Below are 14,908 nucleotides of genomic sequence, written 5' to 3' on the forward strand. Positions count from 1 at the left end.
AGCCACCCTTTGATTGCCCACAGACTGATCTAGTGCCACTGTGGGAAATGTGTAAGTAGGAAGATGTCCAACATGGCTTGGAGGTAAGCCTGCTAGCGGGGGGTGGTATTTGGGGTTTTTTTGCCCCAGGTGAAGCCTCCAGAGGGGCGCCATTGAGGCTCCCAGTCTGTGTACACAAATGTGTGTGGGGTGCGTGTGCCAAACTGGGTCTTTGACCCAGGTGAAATAAAGCCTAGTTTTGCCCCTGTCTGCTAGGAAAGGAAGCCCACCACTTGCCCAGGGTGCCCTCAAATATGGACAGCAACCAAGGAAAGTAAAATGGAGGAGGGGAGCCGACCCACTGGAGTCTGCAGCAGGTAGTGAGCATCTAGGGCAGGCATAGGCAAACTCGGCCCTCCAGATGTTTTTGGACTCCAACTCCCATTATCCCTGACCACTGGTCCTGTTAGCTAGGATGATGGGAGTTGTAGTCCCAAAACATCTGGAGGGCGAGTTTGTCTGTGCTTGATCTAGGGGTAACGAGAGACCACCTGCTTTGTGTTTTTTTAAAAAAGAACTCTGCTCCCTGCACTGTAAAGGGATGAGTTAGACAGAGACTGCTTTCCTCACTCTTCAGAATTGCTCTCCTCCAACAAAACATTCAGTTCGGGGCTTGGAAACATCTAGCACCCCATAACATAGCAGGAAAGCAGGAGGCGGGGAAAGAAGACGAATGCTTCTTCTACCACTTCCGCCCTTGCCTCGCCCCCAGTACTACAGCAGCTTCGAGGTTTCCTGGAATCCTTTGCCTCTCGTGCCATGGCGGGGAGGCCGATCATTAAACGACATTTCCCAGCATGCCCCGCGACAGCAAATTGGGCCGGGCTGTGCCGCAAACTACTGCTTAGGGGTGGGGAGAGCCGTCGGAAAGAGCGGTGCGCGTGCGACGGTCGCTTTACGACTGCCAGGGCCGGATCCGCTTCCGGAGTGAGCCACCCCGAAGGCAGCCGTTGCCGCCGCTCGCTGTTCCGCGTAACCTGGAGACGCGAAAGCGCCGTTCGGCGATGGGCGGGAGGCGATTGTGACAGGCGGCGCTCTCCGTGCCCGCCCCCTCCTCCCTGCCCGGGCAGAGCGGGCCCCTCCAGGCCTGTCGGGATGGAGGAGGAGAGCATGGAGGAGGAGGGGGGCGGCGGAGGAGCGGGAGGAGGCGGCGGCGGAGGAGGAGGCGGAAGCGTCAGTAGCAGCAGCAGCAGCTACGAGGCCTTAATGGACGACCAGAACCACAACAACTGGGAAGCTGCGGCCGAAGCCGCGGCAGGAGGAGGAGGGAGCTACGGGCAGACGCGGCGCCGGCCGGGCTCTCCTGGGGAGCCCCACAGGGCCTCCCTGTCGCCCCACGAGGAGCTGGAGATCCACATGATGTCCGAGGCCGCCAACGGGCCAGGGAAGGGCTGCGAAGCCACGCCGGTCAAGGGGGGCTCCAGCATCAACCTCAACATCAACCCCTCGGCCTCCAAGTTCTGTGAGTGAGAGAGAGGCCGAAAAGGGCCGTGGCCAAGGGAGGCCGGGGCCCAAGCGGCCGTGTTCTGCGCCACCTCCATCCCACCCCCACCACGGTCGATCTGTTGAGGAGCTGGGCTGAGCGGAGGAGGCCAGCTTGGTTCGTGCTCCCCCTTTCATTGCAGAACCAGGAGTGTCGGCTAAGGGGGCATGCACGGAGCATCCCGGCCCATTGGCCCTTTTTTCAGGTCCTTAGAAAAGCCCTGCTGCATCTGGTCAGGGGCCCAGCTAGTCCAACATCCTGTTCTCGCCGTGGCCACCCAAAAATGTCCCAGGATGCCCACATGCAGGGTCCTCCGCAAATAGCGGCTCGCAGAAACCGACATTCAGTTTACGGCCTGTAAATCCTGTAGCATTGCTCTGTCCTCGCATCATAGTGAAAGGATGGGTTTTTTTGCGGGGGGTGGGGGGGTGGGAAGCGGGTAATAACCACAGTTGCTCCCTGGGGTGATAATAATGATAAAATGTATTTATATCCTGCCCTCCCCAGCCAATGCCAGGCTCAGGGCGGCTAACAACCAATAATAAAAACAAGTTGAATGAATACAACTTAAAAGCAAGATTAAAATACAACATTAAAACATTAAAATACAGCCTCATCACAGGAGGAGAAAGGAAAAAAGAAAGGGGGGGGAAACAAATTGACTCCAAGCCAAAGGCCAGGTGGAACAACTCTGTCTTACAGGCCCTGCGGAAAGAAATCAGATCCTGCAGGGCCCTGGTCTCATGAGACAGAGCGTTCCACCAGGCCAGAGCCAGTGTTGAAAAAGCTCTGGCTCTGGTTGAGGCTAATCTAACTTCCTTAGGGCCCAGGACCTCTAGGGTGTTGCTATTTATGGACCTTAAGGTCCTCTGTGGGGCATACTGGGAGAGACGGTCCTGTAAGTATGAGGGTCCTAGGGTGATGGGATTCTGGTTGTACCTGTCTTAACAGGTCAGGCTCGGCTGATGCTCTCCAGTTGTGCGCTTATGATTATTGTCCAAGTTGCTCCACAGTTAAAAAGTGCTACACATGGAAATGTTAAGAGATAACATCTGTCTGATCTCTGGTGACATGAATTTGTGTGCTTATACATGCTAGAGACTGCTCTCATATGCCTGTCACCATATGTTCTCCAGCTGAGGATGGCAACTCTTACTGCTTAAACTGTTTCCCTGACATCATCACAGTGTGTGCATGAATTGCTGCCCTCCCTAGTTTGGCTACATATGTGGGTATCATTTTGGCTGTACAGTTCTTCTGAACACAAACAGCCAGATTTATGCAGAATAAGATAGTCCTTCAAATAACCTGATCCCCAAACCATTTTGTTATGTTTAGCACTGCATATGGCTTATTTTACAGGGTAGTTGGAAGGATTGTTTTAATCAAGTGTGCAAGGCACTTGGAGTGCTTGGAAAACTGGGTTATATAAAATGATAGCTTGCTCTTGTACCAGTAGGTTTCCAGAGAAGCGTACGATAAAACATAATCAACAAAAACAGTTCAACAACATAAAAGTATAAAAAGTTACCCAATGTGCATTTACTTTTGCATGCGTGCACACACATGCTTATGGAAGTGCATGTTGTTTGCCCTATTGTTTTACTAAGAAAAGTATAAATATTTGAGTTGGGAAAATTACTATGTAAACATCTGTGTGTTTCAGGAGGCAAATGAATGCAAACATCTATCAGCTTCTTTGCCCGTGTCCTCTTGTGCCACACTGTTCAGAGCCATGCCATAGATTCCCTTACTGTTACATCTGAATTTTCCCCACCGCACAAACAATGAACATTAAGCCAAGAACAAACCTTGGTTATAGCTCATGATTTGTCTGGAGCAAAAAGGACCATAAATGTGGATTAAGATGTAATGCTAAGCCAGACCATGGCTCTGTTCCAGGTAGCAGCAGGGCCAGAGTAGGGCAAAATGACTGCAAATTTTTCTTTTGAGTACCCACATGTTTGTTCACATTTCACCATGGTTTGGCTTGGGGTTAGGTGTAAATGTATAATGTCTTGTCTTTAAACATGCTTTGTGTTGAAATAAACATATTAATGTCTCTAGCACACTGATGAGAACAAATTCTTGTTCTTGTATCACAGTGAAAAATGCGTTTTTTGCATCTCAAAAAATACGTTTTTTTGCATTATAGAGATGATTTACATTTAAGACAGCTTTACAGATGTTGCTAAGAATGTTGGTGCAATTATTTTATCATTCTTCTCATTGTGTTCCAGAAATGCATTAAGATGATTTATTTTCTCTTATAGTAATGAATGTTATAACAATAGAAGACTATAAGAGCACATACTGGCCAAAGTTGGATAGTGCCATAGATCAGCTTTTAACTCAGTGTCCTGGTGACTACATCCCCATCTCCTATGAACAAATATACAGGTAAGAAAATTTTACAAGCTTTGTATGGTTCTGGAATAAATTATTTTGCATTTAAGGTTTTCTGTATATCAATTGTGTGCATAGAAGCTACTTTTAATGCACTAGTATTGCATTCTTGGGTAACAATTTTCATTTTAATATTAGATTTTAAGACTTAAGGTTGAAAGACAGGGTAAAAGTATGATAAAAAAATGAACCAGGTAACACATTTTTGAAGTTTTCAATTATTGGAAAGTAAGGTGAATAATTTCAATTAATCTTGGGTTATGCATACAAAAGGAGGAAAAAGCTTCTAGCTGCTTTTTCCAGAACATGCATATGCTATAACCTCTACCTTGTTCTCCCTTATTCACCTTTTCTCTAAACAAAAAACCCCAACTATTGTTACCTTTCTTTATAAGGGATTTGCACCACCCCCTTAATGATTTTGGTTGCCTTTTTTTTTTGCATCTTTTCCAGCTCTACAATAAACTGCATGCAGAATTACAAGGATTTGTATAACAGTGTTATGATATTGGCAGGTTTATTTTAAGTCCTTTTCCTAATGATCCTTAGCACAGAATTCTCCTTTTTTTACAGCTGCTTGCTTCACACTAGGTCAGCATTTTCATTGAGCTGTCCACATTGACCCCAAAATTTCTTTCCTGGCCAGTCACCACTAATTCCTGAAATGCTATATACATTCAAGCTGAGCTAGATAACTCCCAAGCATTTTGAAGAGTTTTTACTTTCTTGACTTTCCCTTTCAACTTCCCTTTTTACACTTCTGTTGAATTTTGAGAAGGTTCCTCTTTTGAAGTATATGTGTGACTGCTTTCAGTTTCCTTGACAAATCCCCACTTCCATATATGTTGAACTTGATAGCCGTGTCATACAGTATGCATTTGGTTCAACAGCACTTTACACCCCCTCTTTACCACTTAAATTTAAGTCTTGAGTCTCTTCCCATCTGATCAGTTCCATTAGGGCAAACGTTTTAGGGCACCCTGAAATCTTACATCCCTGACTGCAATCACCCAGTTAATGTGTGGGTAATTTGTCTCCTATTACTACCGCACTTCCTCCTTGATTTGGATTCACAATCTCAAGTTCACCATTTTAGTTAGGGTGGTGGGAGATGACAGTATGTCCCTAACAATTAAGTTACTAGTGTCAGCCACAGTGGTTCTATAAAGGAGCCTGTCCCTTTAGGGAATTCTAGCTTTTTTTGACTGTGTCCTCTTTGACTTACAGTCATCCCTAGTATGCACTTCCTGTACTTTCTGTAGGGTTTGAATCTAGTGATGACTGTGCTGCTGGTTCTCTTTGTTCCACCAGGTTTCCATTATGCCCGGTATATCTATGCTGTTCTTTAAAACCAAACACTTCAACTCTCCCATCTTGTCTTGGAATCTTCTAGTATTGGCATATAAACACTTATAAATGGTGTCTCTCCAAATGTCTCTGCATAATGTTTTCCACTATGGTGCTTTCAGCTCTTAGAATAGCTATCATGTACCCCTACACCTCTGTTACCTAGTTCTTCCCTCTCCCATTGGGACAGATCTATAAATATGTTCAACCCATCACTTAGGGATGATTTGTCCCAGGGGTTCTTTGTTTGTATTGCTGGGTGGTTTTTAATGTTCCAAGGACTGCATTGAGGTTATTTAGAATTAAGTTTAGGTGAAACTCTTGCCGGTTTATTTCCTTAGCTCAGAATCACTGTGTGTGTTAATGTCTTAGGTATAGTTCCTGGATCATCTACGATTGCGAAAATTTATGGAATATTCAAGGGCCAGCCAAATACAGTATGGATTACAATAATTCCTCAAGAGATATGAAGTGGCCTTTTTTAGTTAAAAGGAGCTCGGTGATTTTGGGCAGGGATTGGGTTGTTGGTACCTTCAACTCTGATTCAAATAGCAAATACAGGTTTAATGGCAACACTAGCTTGGCACTGGGAGTGTTGAGAACCCTCAATAAAATGGGCTGAGAATCATGGGTTACTTGAGGACCCCATGGAAGTGAACAGAAGCTGTAAATGCTGGCAGAATACCACTGGCGCTTAAACTTCAATTCTTTGTTATCCTCTACTTTCCTCATCTGCAATCACTTGCTATGTGTACACACAGTGCTTTGCAGTGCTTATCTCAGGGAACTTTGCAATGACTCCATGAAATAGGTGAGGCCGAGAGATGTTTGGGTCTTGTCCATGACCAACCAGTTTTCTTTATTGTTCACCCAAATATTTGCCTAAAAGCAGCCCAGTGTCTAAAAGCAGCATTCTGTTTGCTGTAAGCTGACACCATCTGACTTGTGCTTCATCTGCCCCACTGTAAAATTATCTTTCTGAGAAGGACAGCGGAGGTGACCACTCACTTTTTGAAAATATGGATCAGGGTACTGTCATGTACCAAGTGTCAAAGAAATTGAATGCATGTGCTTCCATTTCCTCTGTTGTGCTGGGAATTCTAACATGGGGCTGAAGAAAGGCAGATATACAGAGTTATACATAATCAATATAAATTTAGTTGTGGTGTACACTAGTCCCATTTATTTTGGTGAAGCTGTTTCATTCTGTTGCTTTATTCTGTTAAGATAGGCTCACTCATGAAAATGTTGCCATCCATTCCAATGCAAGTTGCTGTTTTTGTTTTGTTTTTCTGTTAAAGACAGGCACACTCATGTAGATTTATTTCCTAAATGCTTTGGTTTCATTCACAAGAAACTTGTTAGACTTTTTTTATCTGAAAGTAAAAAAAATATGCATTTTTTCTTGGTGATTCAGAAACATCATATTGCATACAGTGGCCAGAACAGCACCATTGACCATATTACACGTACGGGAAACAAAAGAGCTTTGACCGTATCATTGCAGAAGTGTTTTACACAATAAAATGAACAAGGGTTCCAAGACGTATGGGGTTTTTTATTAATTAATTAATTAAACTTAATTTTAAAATATTTTACCACCACCAAATAAACACCCTTCTGATTTTTAAAACATAACAAGTTCATGGCTAGCCCATTCTACAAAAAAAGTATGGTACATGTGTTAGTTGTGGTTTGTGTGCTATGGCTAATCGAACCTACCAAGGTACAAAATGACTAAAATTCACTTTGAATGGTCGGTGAACCTTTTCTGTGGCATGTAATACCATTTTTATACCTTCTTTTGAAAGAGACAAAAATTACCTTTATTTTGATACAAAAATAAGCCCAATTGGTTGAAAAATAAGCAAAACAGGAGGTTTTCTTCTAAGCTGACACAGAAATTGCATTAGTCTATATCATGTGAAAATCGAATTTTTTAAAAAATTCTCCTCTGCCCAGTTTTGGACCAAAAAAATCTTAAAAATTTAATTGAGATTATCTCATAGGTATCTACACATAATTTTTTTTTGAAGAAAATCTGAGTCATGAGAGCACAGTCGAGTATTAAAATCAGGTGATTTGGCATGGAAGGACTCTAGTAGAAAAATGGTTATAGCCTTGTATCTGAGAATTGTGGTAGTTGTGTTTCTGAAATTAATACAGTGGTACCTTGCTTTTCGTACGTCTCCGTTGATGAAAACGCCGAAAACCCGGAAGTAAATGCTTCCGTTTTCGAACGCGCATCGGAAGTCTTCTGCTGAGGTACCACTGTATTTTTTTCAATTTTCTCTGTAAATTTGCAGACTGCCGTTTGTGCCTTGGTTTTCGAACGTTTTGAAAGTTGACCAGTCTTCCGGAACAGATTATGTTCGAAAATGGAGGTTCCACTGTACTTAAAAGTTCAAATGAAGCATTTTGGAGTCCCACATGTTATAATTGTTATTTAAATATAATTTTGTTTTCATTTTACTATTTTACTTTTGATCTGAGAACACTGCATGCATTGTCAGATGTACTTCCCGTGTATAGTTTTGCTGCTGTTGCAATTTTGGAAAGTTCTTAAAGTCAGTAGTATTTGGCAATAAAGGCTTTAGATGTTAAGACTTACGTAGATAATAACTTTGAATGGATTTCTCTTTTGAGCCCGATTAAATTGATGCGATATGTAGTAGAGATCTGGAGACACACACAAATTGCTTCAGAAGCAACTTCTGTACTTTGGGTGGGACCTGTTTCACCTTGTACTCAGGATACAGCCTTGATTTTGATTTTCTGAGTCATTTGATGTCCACCTGCTGACTACATGACAGCCACTGTCAATGTGAGCAGGAGTTTCTCTGCTGGTTCACATTGGGGCAGTTGCCAGAGAAAGAAAATAAATATTGCATCCCTGAAAATGGCTGGCAACAGTGAAGAAGTCCACACCCAGCATGGATCCTCTTATCTCCATTGATTTGCATATGAAGAATCATGGTAGCTGTCCTGCCTTCAGTGACAGTGTGAGCAGGGATTGTGATGAAGGTGCTATCCTGTATAGCTCCAAAGTGGGTACAAAGGATCATAGACAGCCTTCTTTTTGTTTCAGGCCACATTGGTGAAGGTCTGAATACTTCTAAAACAGCATTCTTTGGTTTGTTACTTGGGCTTGATCTGAAGTGGCTTCATGTCCCTTGATCTGTGGTATTTTCTAGGTCAAGATGAAGGAACAGCTTTATGCTGCTTAAGGTTTTGTGGCTTTGATGAAATTTCATCCATACTTTAGATAGGTGCTCAGAACATAACCACTTCCAATGTTGGCCGTCTTAGGTGGAATCTACACCAGTAGCTTTTCGTGCAAGTTATTCTGAGTTCAGTGGGACTTGCTTATATTTTCACACCATTTGTTTTGTTGTGCAAAATTTGTTTCATCAAGAGGCAGAGGAAGCTTGGAAATAGGCAGGAAAGCAGGGTGGATCAATGGTTTGTTTTTTAAAAAATGGATTTAAATCAGATTTTTTAAAATTTAAATTGGATTTTTAAAATAAAATGCTTTTGGAGGAAAAAAATCTTTCTAAAGATAGTTTTCTATTTAAGTTACATTATAGTCCAAAAGTTATTCATCAGGAAATAAGGATTTGTTTAAACATGGATACATATGCTATAATGCTATTGTTTTAGTTAAATGAATTGTTTAAATTGTTATTAAAGAAATGATTATTTTTCTCCTTCCAATAAAGTACAGCAGAAAAGTTGTCCAGATATAAACAGTTCACTTACTAAACCTCACAATAATTTCATAATTACCAGTCTATGTATTTCTAATAGTATAACCAAATCAGTAATTTTTGATATAACTGTGAGAACTACTCTGAAAATTTATTATTCCAAGAATGAAACCTTCGTCTGGTTGTAAATATTAAGATTATACCAGCAGGAATTATTCTTTCCGTAAAAAAATTGATTTAAATCAAGTCTTACTGACTAGTGTTTTAAAACTGAGATTAAAATTGATTTGATTTAAATCAAATCCACCCTGCAGGAAAGTAGAGAAAAGCACTAGTCTGGACACCCCTTCATTGTCTTTCACTTTAAGCAAGTCGTGGAACACTGATCACAGATGATTGCTGAAATGTGGTTACTACTAACGGCAGAACTGTCAGTTTCCATTCAGAAATAGCATCTTTAAATCCTTGTAATGTGCAGGTATTTCTGTGCTGCTTATTTTGTTTGTGGTTTGTAGCTTGCATTGCTGGGACAGCCAACAAATATTAGCTTAGATTAGTCTAAGCCTTATTTATTTTGATTTTTAGATCTTCCTTATATGGAACAGTTCAAGGTGATGTCAAAATATACATTATAAACAATATCACATACAAAACCAACAGTTTAAAGACTGTAAAAGAACTCACTACAACGATGAGATCAATAACTCTTTAAGCAATCAAGCAATGAAACCTCATCATCCCAACAAACGTTATACGATCACCTAACCTTTAAAACTCAATCCGCTCCCAAGAAGTAGCAGTAAAATATCTGCACTTAAGTGCCTAGGAGTAAAGTAAAGGAGTAAAGATTACTTGCTTAAAGTGAAAGACATTGAAGGGGTGTTCAGACTAGTACTTTCCTCTACTTTCCTGCCTATTTTCAAGCTTCCTCTGCCTCTTGATGACACACTTTTGCCTGGCACCAAAATAATGTCAAAATCTGTGCAAAGTAAGCCTCCTTAGGGAGAGCATCCATTGGCATGGGGGCTACCACTGAAAATCCCTTCTTCTTTTGTAACTACTCTCCAGACTTCTGCTGGTGGGGCACAGAGAGGGAGGCCTGTAATGACCTTGGGGCTGGGTAGGTTCATATGAGAGAACTGGGTATAGGGGTCCTGCGCTGTGTGGGGCTTTGTAGGTTTAAACCAGCATTCTGTGCCTAACAGGGAAAGTGTAAATTAGTTGACAGGAATACCTTTATGTTCAGAAGTAAAGACTCTGAAGGAATTAGATGAAGCTGTGGTTAAAGTGCATAAAGCTTGAGAAAGTGGCCCATGTTAATACAGACTCCAGTCATGTGAATAATTATTTGATGGCTTTCCATAACAATTTGATACAATCAAGCTATTCTATTAAAATCCCAAACATTATATATGAGGCAGCCTTAACTTTTCAGTGTTTGAAAGGCTGTCTGTAGGGAGCACAGGTTGTAGGCTGCTACAAAACTTGTTGGATAAATAGGGTCTTTGTTTAGGATGCGTATTGCTGAAGTTTCCTTTTAATTTTAAGCAGAATTTCTACTGGCTTGACATTTCTTGTTTTTTCCCCCCTGTGCTGCAAACTGTTGTCAATTCATCACTGTTCCTGTATTTATTTCTGCAGTTGTGTGTATAAATGTGTGTGCCAGCAGCATTCGGAACAGATGTATAGTGACCTAATAAAAAAGATAACTAACCACTTAGAGAGAGTCTCAAAGGAGCTGCAGGTAAGAAGCTGCACAATTTTGTTTTCCTGGGATTTGGCATTTTACTGGGAGTAGTGTGCCACCGATCATTTGAAATGATTGTTATCACAGCTGTTACCTATGTAGAACTCAACTAAACCTTATGTGTAATGTGTGAGTGTAGAGCACTAACCTTTGAATGATTCCTCTAGGAAAATGAGGTTTCACTGTGTTTGCTTAGGTCCTGTATTTTATAAAAGTGTCATGAACCAAAAGTTGAAATAGATGCAATGGAATATTCTTGACTCTTAGACCTCTAGACTTCTCTGGGATAACATAAAAGTGAGCCAAAACCAGAGCAATTATTAATGTATATTTAAATTTTCTAAAAATATTTCCTTAGTGGTTCATTATGGCACGTCGTAACCTACCCCGGATCAGCACAAAAGTGCATTGTTTCCTCCCAAAGGACCAGACATTACTATATTTTTGCCTGGGTAAATTCCTTTGTGTTTTAGGATTGACCACAAATCCATCGCAGAACTTCAGCTTTGATTGAGTCTTACTTAAACTGCTGATACACATTTGTTTTTACCTAGCCAATGCCACTTGTGGGTGACATTGCCATCTTAAGAGGAGCTCCCCTTTCTCTTAGAGTATAAAAGTTTATTTTTGTTCATTCTTGCTTGCCGTCGATGATGGGGGCAAGCATTTAGTTCTACCCTCAGTACTGAGCTACAAATATCCTAATACCTCTATGCTGCACATTAAAACATGTAGAGCTGTTTACACTTGTGGTTCAAAGTTGGGCAACAAGGTGCAAAGGAAAGGAGAAGTACATTAAGAGAACAAGTATAAAAGTGAGTGGTAATAAGAAAAATTGTTAAGTCAATTTCTTACTCAAGGCTTGTAGAAAGATGAGAGAAGTGGCTAGAAGTTCCTATCCCCATGCATGTTTACTGGTTCTTTACTGGAATGTAGGGCTTTAATGGAGGAGGACTCCTGAGAGCAGCTGCTGCAACTACTGTTCCCTTTAATCCACCACTATCTTTTGTTTGCTTGTACTGGCTGAGCGGGGAAAGGCGTATGCTTACAGACCCCACCATAACGGAAATCTAACCTGGTTCAGGGTAGACATGGCCCACTGTACCCCTCTGCTTCTACAGTCACCTCTTCTTGGTCTCTGCCTGCTCTTCCTCCTAGCTTTGAATGTCCTTTGTAAAAATGACTTTGTTTTTCAAAAAAATCTCCAAAAAATCAAATCCCTTTAAAAAAACTGTGTTGCTTTGTTTTTACTTTTGCCTTTGTTGTTGTTGTTGCTGCTGCCGCCAGTTATCTTCTGTGAATCTGCATTTTCTGCTGTGAACATCATCCAAATACTACTCTGTTATTGCAGATAGATGCTTGGATTAATCTTTGAATTTAACTGTTATTAGATTTCATTAAACTATTCAGTCCTTAGTGATGCAATGCAGTGCAAGAGTTCTGCATCAGCATTGAATTTAGGCTTCCTTCCTGTTGGGAACAGGGTTTTCAGGTCTTTGTTTTCTTTTCTGCGAGCCTGAAGGCAGAGGTTGATATGGATAAATTTCAGAGGTGGATGCTGGGATTGATAGGCATATAAAGTTTGTATTATGTTAAATGCACAAGCCTTAATACATTTAATCACCGTACCTACAGTAGGTCTTTATGTAGTTTTTATGTAGAATTTTTGGGGCCAGGTGTAGTGCCTCTTATAGTCATCCTGCTGTCTGCCTTGTGGTATCCAGCATGAAGTCGCAGTTACCTGGCCTCTCCCAGGCTTTTGCTTTGTGACTGGCTTTACTGTTACACCTCAACGTTCTGGCTAAATAAATGAATAAAAACTTTACACTCGGATCCCACCTTTGTACCCTCGTGTTCAAGGTGATGAATATGTGATTCTCAGGCAGGTACCTATCCAGGTACCAACCAAACCAATACCTGCTTTATTTCAGCAAGGTAGTGGTCTTACGTGCCTTCAGATGATGGATCTTGCAGCCCTGAAGCCTGCTCATCCCCAAAATATGTTGATCCACATATCAGATTTTATTGTATCTCAATTTGTCAATCTTTGGAATGAATATTCCCATAATGAGAGGAACAGAAAAGTGTGTGGCAAGCCGCTCTAAGAAAATGCAGGCATTTACTAGGGGAAAGGCTAGCTTTTCTCTGGCCTCTTCCAGTCTTCTCCCTGCTCCTCTGTCCTGATAGAGATGGGAAAGTAAACATGATTCACTCCCAACTTCTAAGCCAGTGTTTCCCAACCGGTGTTCCGCGGCACACTAGTGTGCCGCCGGACGTTGCCTAGTGTGCCGTGGGAGGGAGGCGGGCGAGTCGGGCTAATCCTCCGGCCCCGCTCCCCCGGGGAACGTGCCCCGTCATCCGCTTCTGCCTTGCTCCCTGTGACAGGAATTCCCAAAACTGCATCAGCACCTGCCGCTTGCCCAGCAGCCCCGGCGCTGCCTTGCGCCCGGCGCCCCCGCCATCCTCGGCGCAGGGAGCGAGGGGCGCGCAGGCAGGCGCTGCCCGGCGGAGCGACGGCTCCTTCCGAGCGGCTGGCAGTGTCTGGGCATGACTGGCCTCCCGCCTGGTCCCGCGGCGGCTGCAGACGCGGCCGAAGCAGCGCAGGGAAGGAGACGCCCGGCCGCCCAGCCCAGCCCCGCACGCTCCCACTCTCTCTCGGCGGCCGGGGAGCGGGGCCAAAGCGGGCCCCCACCTGAGTGGCGGCTGCGTGAGCCAATAGGCGAGCTGGGGCAGAGGGGGAGGCGGGGCTCCGGAGAACAAAGGAGGGAGGGGGCACCCGGGAGAAGGGGGCGGGGCGGGAGGAGCGGGGAGCGCGGCGCTGCGCCCGGGACGCCCCAGTTCCGCCGGGTTAGAAGCCGGCGGCCTACCTCTGCTGGCCGTGGAAGGCAGCCGGGTCTGGGTCGCGCCCCGAGAGTGGCGGGGTCCGCGCACAGCCTGCCCTCCAGGCTGGGAAGTGGCTCCTAGGCTCCGCCTGAAGCCACGCAGAGCCCGCAACGCGCCCTCGCTCTGCTGCCTCCTCCCACCCCGGCAAGGGGAAGGGAAAAAACTTTCACTTTTGTGCGTCCCTCCCGGCGTGACGCTGCGCGCTGACGTCACGGGGCGGGGCTTTAATGGTGGTGTGCCGCGAGATTTTTTTCCGGTAAACAGGTGTGCCGTTGCCCAAAAACGTTTGGGAAACACTGTTCTAAGCTTCTTTAAGAAGATGCCATAATGTACATGTAATCTGATGCTTTTTCATGAATTATTTAGACACTCTCTCTATAATCTGTAAATCTTATTTTCAGCATCACACAATTTTATTGGCAATGATTCCACTGGTGTGAAGTGTCAATGTATAAAGGTTGTTTGCTAAAAAGAAAACTTGCCGCTGGATAGCACATTGTGCCCCTGAAGCATTATTCCCTACTAAATTCAAATGTTCTGATACTTGCGTATTGCTTTCCTATGGAATAAGGTTGAACATCGTGATTAGTTATTAAAAGTAGTGCTTCCTTATACTTGCTAAAGACTTCATTGCAAAATGTCAACATTGGTAGCTGAATGTTTTGAGGCAGCCGCAGCAAGTGTCCGCTTGTACGTATTTACAAGTTAAATAATCAGCCATTTCTAAACAAGATGTTTCTTGGATCTACAATGAGATACTCATGGTAACCAGAAAAACCTGCGTGTATGTATGGTTTCCCAACTGCACTTATTTTTACTTAAGAGATTTATACCCTTTCCTTCAGCAGATATCCGATGCAGGTTGGCAGGAACATGAGACAACACCTGTTTCATTGTGGTGCCCAGAAAGCACAACTCCTTCTGTCATGTGATTTGCTTAATAATATTAATAGCAGAGAGTGGCTAACATATCTCTGCTATTCTTATTCTGATTCTTATTATTAATTATTAACCTGCTCTTCACCTTAAGGTCCCAAAATACATTTTTTATTTGTAAAACTTTTGACTTCCCTTTTTGTTTAACAATTTTTTTTGTTTTTATGGCACAAATTGGGATCCTGTGAGACTCCCCATTGGAGCTGGAGTTCAGTTTCCATCAGTGCCAGTTAGCAAAGTCAGCGGTCAGATTGTGGGAGTTGCAGTCCAACCTGTGGAGTGGGGCCACAGGTTCTCATTCACTGCCCTTCTTGTGCTATTGTTACGTTTTTTAGTTGTCATCTTGTTTTTATTTCTCTT

The 14,908-nt window shown here is 43.1% G+C and overlaps 1 protein-coding gene across 1 annotated transcript in view; it reads left to right on the top strand.

Moving 5' to 3' along the window:
- Nucleotides 1-856: 856 nt before the first annotated feature.
- Nucleotides 857-14,908, top strand: part of CACUL1 (CDK2 associated cullin domain 1) — a 43,802-nt gene continuing 29,750 nt past the window's right edge. The window contains exons 1-3 of the mRNA XM_083504980.1: nucleotides 857-1,501; nucleotides 3,796-3,922; nucleotides 10,624-10,726. Coding sequence (XP_083361106.1) covers nucleotides 1,135-1,501; nucleotides 3,796-3,922; nucleotides 10,624-10,726 — 597 coding nt within the window. The 5' untranslated portion in view covers nucleotides 857-1,134. The remainder of the gene's footprint in view (nucleotides 1,502-3,795; nucleotides 3,923-10,623; nucleotides 10,727-14,908) is intronic.

Source organism: Podarcis liolepis, assembly GCF_965112155.1.
Source record: "Podarcis liolepis genome assembly, chromosome: 5".
Taxonomy (NCBI): Eukaryota; Metazoa; Chordata; class Lepidosauria; order Squamata; family Lacertidae; genus Podarcis; species Podarcis liolepis.